At 40.7% G+C, this 10,938-nt stretch overlaps 1 protein-coding gene and 1 non-coding gene across 2 annotated transcripts; both read right to left on the bottom strand.

Moving 5' to 3' along the window:
* Nucleotides 1-1,274: 1,274 nt before the first annotated feature.
* ARPC5 (actin related protein 2/3 complex subunit 5) lies at nucleotides 1,275-10,595 on the bottom strand. Its single transcript, XM_045536382.1, has 4 exons — nucleotides 10,156-10,595; nucleotides 7,835-7,907; nucleotides 5,547-5,723; nucleotides 1,275-2,615 (listed from the first exon to the last, which is right to left on the bottom strand). The coding sequence occupies exons 1-4, from the start codon at nucleotides 10,296-10,298 to the stop codon at nucleotides 2,553-2,555; spliced, it is 456 nt and encodes a 151-aa protein (XP_045392338.1). The 5' UTR covers nucleotides 10,299-10,595; the 3' UTR covers nucleotides 1,275-2,552.
* Nucleotides 4,698-4,834, bottom strand: LOC123627181. The gene has a single exon (XR_006731182.1). It is a non-coding gene; the product is annotated as a small nucleolar RNA SNORA2/SNORA34 family (small nucleolar RNA).
* Nucleotides 10,596-10,938: the final 343 nt, after the last annotated feature.

Here is a 10,938-nt window from a genome sequence, read left to right on the forward strand (position 1 = left end):
TTGAGCCAGTTGTTTCCAGTTTCTATCCATTCTGATTCAGTCCCTACGCTGTACTGCTTGTTAAATATTTTTATTATCTCCCCAGAGTAAAGCTGATAGACTGGCAGATTCTAAATACACCCATTCCTGTGAATGTAGACTATGGAACTCCAGAACATTCCCCAACACTTCAGTCATGAAAGTGATGTTAAGAAGCATTTTATGAAAAAGCATTGCAGTATTACTTTTGTTTTCATTTTTTTTTTTTTTTTGAGATATAGTCTCACTCTGTTGCTCGGGCTAGTGTGCCGTGGCGTCAGCCTAGCTCACAGCAACCTCAAACTCCTGGGCTCAAGCGATCCTTCTGCCTCAGCCTCCCAAGTAGCTGGGACTACAGGCATGCGCCACCATGCCCAGCTAATTTTTTCTATATATATTTTTAGTTGTCCAGCTAATTTCTTCCTATTTTTAGTAGAGACGGGGTCTTGCTCTTGCTCAGGCTGGTCTCGAACTCCTGAGCTCAAATGATCCACCCACCTCGGCCTCCCAGAGTGCTAGGATTATAGGCGTGAGCCACCACGCCTGGCCTTGTTTTCATTTTAAAGTTTGTTAAGTGGTTATGCTGTATCTACTTGACTACCTCTAATACCTATTGCTTAGAGCACAGTGGCAAACGCCTGCAGTCCTGGCTACTCGGGAGGCTGAGGCAGGAGGATTGCTTAAGGCCAGGTCAAGGTTGCAGTGAGCCATGATTGTACCTGTGAATAGCCAAGGCACTTCAGCCTGGGCAATATAGCAAGACCTTGTCTCTAAAAAAATATCAAAAAATAAAATTAATACCTATTGCTTAGTTTCTCTTCACCCATACCCCTCTGAATGGCCTGGAAGCTTTTTAAAGGCTTTAAAGCAGGAATCTAGTAAGGTGTAGCTGGAAAGCAGAGAGGTTGCTGTGAGCAGGTCAGCATAAGAAATAGATCTGAGGTGTAAGGAAGAGGAGTTTAGAAGTTGGGAATAAATGACTGCAGCTGCTGGGCCACTTTGCACATTCTAGTCTGGTCTTCGGGCAATGACCCTACAACTGGCACCCAGGCGGCCGTGGAATCCCTCCAAAGGCTTCAGTACTGCTCTGACATCACTAATGACTCCCTCCTCTATTACCTTATATTTGTATAAGAGTCTTAATAAACCCACCAAATTTGTTCTTGTTAAGAGCACAAGGCTTGGTGGTAGGAGCAGGGAATCTTTCCTCTTAATTAACTGTACATTCATAAGTATTAAAGTAAGAGAAAAATAAATTATTCAACACTGACATTTTATTTTCCGAAGTTCATCATTTTTACAAAATAAAACAGAACAAAAAGCAGGTATCAAAAACAGCGAAGAGTTTATAGAATGTCTGCACCAGTTTTCACGTAAGTCAGTGATTATGAAACTGGTGTCCAATGTAAATACTAAACACAGGCTGATTTCCCTCTTGGTCAGGTGGTTTGTTTTGGAGCTACTGTATAATAACAACTTTTTATAAGCACCGGTCATTAGTTGAGAACCGATTTGGTTTGTCCAACAAAGTAAACAATTTTTTGCTGTGTGGCATTTTCTTTTTTAAAAAAACACTGAGCTAAAACACAGAATGTGTATTTGTTTGGATCTGAACCAAATCTTTTGAGATCCACATTACCCTGAAGAACACTGAAGACATTTATGGGGCATATTAAATAGTGTATTAAATACTAGTTGTATACCTCATAATGTCTAAGGCAGCTACTATATTTCTAAAGAAAATAGTATTTCAGTCAGAGGCTGCCCCGAGTTTGAATTACATAATAGTTTCCACATCCTGTCTGATTTGGAGTGGTTTCCCCAAACAGAACCATATTATTGGAAAAAAACTTTGACGTTCATGCCAAACAAGCAGATATTTTATAGATACATTTGTATAGAGCAAGCCTTCTTGCCCTGAACCCTGAAATTGAGAGGCCATGATTACTGGATGCTGAGAGGAAGCAGCATACGTCAACTCACAGCAAGATAATCTGGAGGCAAGCAGAAACAAAGCTGCGATTTGGTAGTGGTGTTCACCCACCACTTATTTTGGAAACACATTTTGCTTAAATAAGGGAAGTATGGTCCAGTTTTGCAATGTTAATAGCTGCCAGTCTCTGATATTTTTTAATAAAGATCACTTGCTGGCTAGCAATGAGATAGGAAACTGGCCTCAAATTCTGATCATATCTCTCAGTATTAGTTAAAAATAATACAAAACAGAAACCAGCCATTAGGGGTTAAAAATTGCACAAATTGAATGTAAATTATACTATATACAGACTGGTATACACATTGTTGAAATGGTTTTGAGAGGATGAAACTCCATTGAAACAAAATTTCCTGTGTTATTCCAATTTTCATTAAAGGAAAACTGATATGTAATATTCTTCTTTGCAGATATGAAAAAGGAAGCAAGAAGGCAAAGCTGAGAAACAGATGCTACCCACAGGGCAGCGGTGGCATTTGGTTGTTTTGGTCTTTGTACCAGCAACTCCCACTCCCCGGGCAGAGGTCCAGTTCCTGCCGGACTACACGGTTTTCCTCGCAGTCAACACACGAACAATGGACCCTACTCCTCCAGCAGCAAGCGCCTAAAAACAAACCAAAATGCAAATGTTGGCACAATCATAAATGGTCAACTCTTGTATTAAGTAAAACATTTTTCTTAAAGAAAGAATGTGTCCAGCTATAGATTTTGAATTCATTAATTTAATAAATACTTCTTGGGCACCTATTATGTACCAGTCTCTATTTGTGGCACTGGGGACATAGTAGTAAGCAAAACCTTTAAAGTCCCTGTCTTCAGGAGCTTATATTCTAGTGAGATACTGGTTTACATTGTTTCTAAATAATGTTTTTAAAAATATGCAGCATAATGTTCTTGCCGAAAACAGGTGCTCAAATATTAATTTAGGACATTCTGCATCTCTCATTCTCAATACACAGGAGAAAATTCAAACTGCGATCACCCACCCCAACTTTCATTTGTATCAGTCAGCATTTGTCAGATGTTTTTTTTTCCCCAAAGAAGACATTATTTAGTAGCTAAGAACTTAGGAACTTTGACTCTAACTTGAAAAACTGAAAGTCATGATTACGTATTAGGAATCTGAAGCTCTGGTTTACCTCTGTTCCACTTAGCATCTTTGTATATTGAGTATTGTGCTAGATGCTGGGGATACAAAAATGAACGAATACAGCATTTTTAGGTCTCATGTGAGGAGACAGATATAAACAGGTAACTTTAATGTATGAAATGAGAGTTATGTTTAGGGTGCTATTAGAGCACCCAGAAGGGGCATATACCAGCCTGACAGTATAGAGGAGTGTTTCGGGTAAGGCTTCCTGGAGAAAACAATACTTTAAATGATAGACCAACACCAGAAAATCACGAGCAAACATATGGAGGTGTGAAATGGTAAGGTGCATTCAGGGAAAAGGCTGGCACTGTTGTAGCTGGAGGGGGAAGAAAGCCATGGAAGATGAGGCTAGACGTGGGAACCTGGACTTTAACGTGCAAGTGACTGACAAGGGCAGATTTGGATTTTAAAGAGATCATTCTGGTGGCTGGGTAGAGAACAGATTTGAAGGAGGCAAAACTGGTAGCTAGGAAACCAGTTAGGAAACTATAGCAACAGACTAGAGAGATGCTGTGAACAGATGCATTAGAGATGTATTCGAATGGGTGGATTTCAGAAGCCCTTAGGGGATAAGATTGGCAAAAACTTGTGACTGATGTTAGAAAGAAATGAAAACACATGCCTCAGTTTCCCCATCTACAAAGGAGGAATAACAGCAAGTTTTTCCTCCTAGTATTTTAATGAGAATTGTATGAATTAATATTTATAAAGCCCTCAGAAGAGTGTTTGGAACATAGTAAGTGCTCAATCAATGTTCACTATGATCCTTAGACTCCACTGAAACTAGGCTGTTTGAGATTCAAGCTGGCTCTTCATCTGATAAAGATGTTTATATACTTCATAGGGTTGTAAGGATTAAGTGAAACATAAACTGATACTATAGTGCCTGGCAAACAGACAGTTCCATGAATAGGATGACCATATACACTACTGTCCAAATTGGTACCTTTTAGAGTAAAAGGGGGGACTATTCAAAAGTTATGATGGGACAACAGACATAAATGGGGCTATCTTGGGAAAACTGTGAGAAACGGTTACCCCATCCACAAATGTTAGCTCTTTTTGACAGTATATGAGGGATAAAGTGACCTGACCAAGGCTAAACAAGTTTTACTATCTATTTTTATCTTATGTGTGTGTGTTTTCACTCAGATACACTTAAAAACAGACATGCTATAGTTTCTGAAAAACTGAGTTTTGGGAATTGTAAGATGTTATAGAATACACCCTTTATCTGTAGTTGGTTCTATTTAAATATTATTGTTTATATTTGTACCAGTATAAGACTTAGGTATTAAAGGTGACCTCATCAACTTTTTATTCAAAGCTCAAAATCCCTTCTACTCTTTCCCCCCTTTTTTGATGGACAGTGTACTAGCATCTCCTTACATCACAAAATATATGCATAAAAATAGAAAAAAGGATTTAAGAATTCTTGATCCCCTCCCCCAGGATTTCTTTTTTAAATTGTGGTAAAATATATAACATACAATGCGGCATTTTAACCATCTTTTTTTTTCTTTTTGTTTACTCAGATGTTTCTTTCTGACAAATTGACCATTACATTTCCAAAGTTCTGAAATGGCCAACAGACCATAGAAAGATAATTCTTTAGGCTCCTGTTTGAAACCAACAGCTTCAGCAAACTGCCGGCCTTGATTCAGGGCCAATTGAACCATCTTTAAGTGTAAAATCCAGTGGCATTATATTCACAATGTTGTGCAGCCATCACCACTGGTTCCAAAATTTTTTCACCACCCTAAACAGAAACTCTATACCCATTAAGCAATAACTCCCTATTCCCTGCTTTCCCTAGTCCCTGGTAACCTCTAATGACTTTCTGTTCCTTTGAATTTGCCTATTCTAGATTACTTCATGTAAGTGAAATTATAAAATATTTGTACTCTTGTGTTTGGCTTACTTCACTTGGTATAATGTTTTCAAGGTTCATCCATGGTAGAGGATGTACCAGAACACACTCCTTTTTATGGCTGAATAATATTCCATGGTATGAATGAGTGTACCACATTTTATCTGTTCATCTGTTGATGAATCCTAGGTTGTTTCCACCTTTTGGTCACTGTGAAAGAATTCTTGATTTTTATTGCTTATTTTCTTTTGTAAACTTTTAACTTAATTCAAAATTCAAGATTATGTTTAATGAATAATCATTACTGAATGAACATAAGTGTTACAAATCAGAATCTCTGAACACCAAGGCCAGTAAGCATAAATCTGAACTATCATTTTCATGGATGTTATTTATAATAATAAAGATAGATGTATAACCAAGTCAAAATGGTTATTTAGGTGAGAGAGGTTGTCACTGTCATTCTTTATTATAAAGGAACCAGTTATATAGATTTATAATTCATAACTTACCTTTTCATGCCATTGCAATAACATAGCACTGCTATTGTCAGAGGGGCTCTCAAAGCCTTTATAAATATACTTCATTAGGAGATCCACACCATTCTTGTCCAGAGATTGAACTGCCTTTTCAATATCATTAGCTTTAAATGAGATGAGCACCTTCAAAACAATGCTGCCTGCCCGATCCTGGGGGTAAATAAATAACAGATCATTTAAACATATGTGTGTGGGGGTGATTTACAATTTCAGAAACACCACAGTAAGAAGGTGACATTTGAGTGAAGAACTAAAAGATGAAAAACGGAAAACCTTAGGGATATCTAAGGAAAGTGTTTCAGACAGAGGAAAGAATGTTATTAGTGTGTGTTCAGTATGTTCAAGGAATAGCCAAAAAGACTCAATGTGGCTGGAGCAGAGCGGTGGGAGGAAAGCAGGAGAGCAAGTCAGAGGTTATGGGAGGATAGATCATGCAAGGCCTGCAGGCACTGTAAGGACTTTGGCTTTTATCTAGACATTGGAAGGTTTTAAGAGCAGTGATATAAACTGACTCACATTTTAAGAGGATCAATTTGATGTCTATGTTGAAAATATGCTGTGGGGGCCGGGGGCAAGGTAAAGTAGGGAGACCAACTAGGAAGTAACTGCAAGAATACTGGCTGGATTTGGTTAGCACGGTAGCACTGGAGGTCGTATTATTCTTAACATAATTGAAGGCAGAGCCGAGAGGATTTGCTAACAGATCAAAGTGATAATTTAACAATTTATTAACACACTTAAATTTTACTTCTTGATCTTAAAAAAAAAAAAACCCCAACAAGGAAACTAAGTTTCAGTTCCACCTTCAACTATCCTTCAAAGATAATTTTTTTCTTAAAAACTTTTTAAGTTTCACATCTATAGTCAAGTGACTATAAATATGAGATATAGTGATGTTCATTTATAATGATCTTTTTTCTTTGGCAAAAAGGCTGCTTCAAAAGCAAAGTTATTTTCTTACCCATCCAGCCAAGCAAAGGGAACACTTAATTGACCCTTTTAAGAATTCGTTTCTCCTTCTATTCAACACAAAGTGATACCTTTGGCATTCCTACTGGTCAGGATTTTACAGAATGTTTCTACCACCCATTGTTATCTTCAGTTTAAAGACTATACAATTACTGGATTTAGAAAAATTTCTTTGCATGCAGAGTTTTAACCTCCCACATAAAAGCAGAGGGTGGTAAAACTGAAATTTCAATGATGTCCCTCACAACTTTTAAAAACCAAAGAAATGTTTCCCCTAATATAAATTTATGTTGCCTAGGTAATTATTATGCATTTACCTAAGCTATTACTTACTATTATTCAATTAAGGAGATTCTTAAAGCTCCTAGGATGTATGAATAGCCACGGACTGTGGGGTAGGCTTATGGGCTTCATTTGAAACAAGTATGTAAATAGGTCCTTAAGAATTAGTGAAGGACTGCCGCAGGGAATATAAGTTGCACAACTTTTCTGAAAAGCAATTTGGCAATACTATATGTACCAAAAGCCTTTAAAAAATGTGCATTCTTTGATCCAGTGGTTCACTTCTAGGAATTTATTCAAAGAAAATAATTAAGAATATACTAAAAATTATTCATTTCAGTAGTTTATAACAGAAAAAAAATCTAAATATATGACAAAAGGAGATTAGTTATATACCCACTGTAGCATACCGATATACAGCTGTTAAAAATGCTACAGAAATAGACTTTCTTAAGGAAAGAAGCTCATGTACACTGCTACATAGTCAAAACAGGTTATAAAATGCCATTCTTATAAAAACAAAATCAAACACTCACAGAAAAACACTATAAGCACACAGTAATTACCACAAAGTAGTAACTGTTATCTCTGGGTGGTGGGATTATGCATAATTATCTTTTTACCCTACCATATGTCTGAGCTTTCTATAATAAACATTTAATATATGTATAACTGAAAAAAAATCTTCAAAAAGCAAGCAGAATCTGTTTACTTTTTAAAAGTTTTACTTATTCATCAAGACTTTACTTAAACTCAGCCTGAGTGGCCTTCTCTAAAAACACACAGGAATGATTTTGCTGTCATTTGAACTTACTATATCTTCCATGCAGCATTATAACTCTACGTTAATTTTTGCATATGAAATTTTTACCTGTCAAACTATATTATAAGCTCTTTCATGTCAAAGACAGTAAATAGTTAGAATAGTTGTTGGTTTTGTGCAATTTCAGAGGATTTTGGTCAGAAGGAGACGGTATTAGCAGAGATCACTGCTATGGTTTGTGACTCACCTTCACCGCCTGACTCTTCGTGTTGATGGGGGGATTTTTCAGAGCTGCCTGTAGGGCGGCTGTCATATTTCCTGTGATGGAAGTTAAGGGGATAACAGCAAAAGGTGGCCCCAAGAAAGCATTATAACCACTGATTTTTAAGATTTGACTTCATGCATAAAAAAATCACCATGGTCACTATGTTCAATATTGGAAATTTGATGTGTTGGTTTCTAGGATGTCAGTCAAAGGCAAAATGCCAAAAGCAAAAGAGAGCATTAGACTTTCTTTTCAATAAGCAAAGACTATTTCATCCTTGGCTCTAACTACCCAATGAACACCTTGATAATCTTTCATTTTCCAGTGAGACACATATGCAAATATTATCTACAGTGGTATTAAAGAAACCCTAAAATACATATCGGAATTATTAGTCCCCCAAATAAAATAGCCTACCATGAACCAAAATATGTCTTTATATGTGATTCTAACTGGAAAAATGCAGACCGAACTTCTACTGAACTATATTCTATATTAATTGAAATGCTAGCAGATTAGCAATCTGAATGATATACATTAACTATCTCTCAATATTGAAGAAAAGAGGCATTCCAGAAGATAATTCACATGACCCTCAGGTGGCAGACTGTGTTACACCATACCTATTGTATTTAGACTCTCTTTGAAAGGCCCAGCGGGTTAGCAAGCATGAGAAACGGAAGGCCAATCAGACTGTCAGAAGGTACAGTCATTTCCCTAAAAGGAAAACCACACAAGTTGACTTGTTCCTCCATCTCTAGTACCCCACCACCAGGGTTGTCTCTCCTGGTTGTGACATGGGTAAGAAGAGACAATGTCTTTACAATTTAAAATAAATTGATGAAAAAAGATCCACTGAGATGGATACGGCAATACCATTTAAGAGTCACCTCAAATTACCTAAAATACATTGGGGTTTCATAAAACATCATTTACCCATCACAAAGAATGTTTTTAGGAAGAACAATGTTCACGACTTATCTTCTGAAGGTAAAGGTCTTACCAAAAAAATCTATGTTTGGTGATAAGCTTTTATTTTCAAGGCTGCATGGACTTGTAGAGAAGCACGCCTTTTGTAAACTGGCTCATTTTTTAAGACCCAAAACAGTTAAGCATTTAAATAATGCAAAACAGTAACAGCTAATTGTGAAAGTTGCAGTAATCAAAGGGACATCTATATACTGACAAATGTTTAATGTTACATTTACATGCCTTTTAGACAAGATATAGTTGTCACCAAATATTTTCACTCATGTATTTTGCTACTATAATTCAATAGGACATCGATGAGGAAAGAGCCTTATGAATACATCCAAGAATAATTAGAAATGCATAAAAATCCAGTAATTGAGATTTTTCTGAAACTACAAGCTTTGGTTTTTGCAACATTTACATTTTTCTAAAAATGATGTGACGCAAATGCTAATTCGAAGTTATGAATATTCAAATATGCAAAAATAGAAACCAGGAACTGACAGCCATATTTTAACTAAAATGGAAACAATTTCAGGATTACAAAAATGATTCTGCTTTATCCGAATGACTCATCCTCTATTTTATTCACTGGGATTTATTTTAAATATTTCCAGGGATTCTCCACAATGTATCCCCCGTCTTTTTTCTATTGTCCTTTTCTTAGCAGGTAAAAGGCTCCAAGCTCCCTTCTTAGGAGTTTTGGTTGTTTTGCATTCACTCCCCTCATCTAGGTTAACAAATTCTGTGCATTCTGTATTCTGCCAGATTCATTTCTCTTCAACAAAAAAGGCCCATGAACTGAAAGCGCACAGAGCAATCTGTGAACCGCCCCATCTATCCTACAAGGAATAAACTATCCCAACGCTACCAGTAACAAAAACACAAAACAAGACACTAAGCAAAGACGCACATCCCCGAGTCGGAGATTTCTGGACCTCAAGTGACCCCAGTAAACAGAGTTCCGGGGAGGAGAACTTTGGCGCCCTGCACCAGGCTGTCAGACCGGCCCCGACGCCGTCCCCAGCGCCGCGAGGGCGCGGCCGGGGGCCCCGATCCGAGGCCGGCACCGGGCGCAACCCGGGGCCCGGGGCGGGGGGCGCGCGGGGCAGCGCCGGCGTCCGCGGGCGGGACCCTCGGGTCTCCCGGCGACCCGCTGGACACGGGAGGCCCCGCCCTCTCAGAACCAGGAACCCCAAGAGACGGGGTCGCGCCGCGGGCTGCAGGGGGCAGCTCTGCGCCCGTGCCCGGGGCGTCCGTCCCCGCGGGTCCCGGCGGCGGCGGGGTCCCGGGAGAAGCGCCGGGCGGGGAGGGGGCGAACGCAAGGATATTGCCGCAGGCAGGAGTCCACCTCGCCCTCGTCGGGCCCGGCCTGGCCGTCGCCCCCGTCTTCCTCGTCCACGAACTTGTTCTCGTCATACTCATCCACGTCCACCTTCCGGAACCGGGCCGATGACACCGTGTTCTTCGACATCCCGATCCGCACCAGCGGCAAAGGCCTTTCTCGGTGCAGCCGCTACCTCAGCGAGCCCAGCCCAGCAGGAGCCCGCAGCCCGGCGCCCGGTTCACTTCCCTCTTCCGCTCTGGGGCGTCGCCGGCGGCCGCGGCTCGGGCGGTTCTGGGCCTGCGCGCCCGCCCCGCTTCTTCCTCCTCAGGTTCACGCTCTCCTCGAGCCTCCCGCGCCGCCCCCGCTCTCCCCGGGGGAGCGCGCGAGGGCGGGAGCGCGCGAGGGCGGGAGCGCGCAGGGCACAGTGCGCAGGCGCAGACTCTCTGCAGGAAAGGGGCGGGGCTGGGTGAAGGAGGCGGGGGCGGGAGGCAGGGCCGAAAGCGGGGCCGCGGGCAGAGGTAAGAAGCGATTGGCTGCCCGAGTGCATCACGTGATCCCCAGGGGGTTCCTATAGAAACGCTTTTCTGCGGTCCAGTCTAAGGGGGTCTGAGGTTGGCGGCGATGGGCACCAGCGGCGGGTGGCCTTGGCTTTCGCTGCCGCCGTCGACGGTGTCACCGGGGTCCTGAGTAAGGGCCGGCTGGCCCAGACGTGGCTGGGAGGTGGCATGGACTGGCTGCCGGACCAAGTGCCCTGCAGTTGGCAGGAGTATGGGGCGGAGTGATGCCC

Source organism: Lemur catta, chromosome 23 (assembly GCF_020740605.2).
Source record: "Lemur catta isolate mLemCat1 chromosome 23, mLemCat1.pri, whole genome shotgun sequence".
Taxonomy (NCBI): Eukaryota; Metazoa; Chordata; class Mammalia; order Primates; family Lemuridae; genus Lemur; species Lemur catta.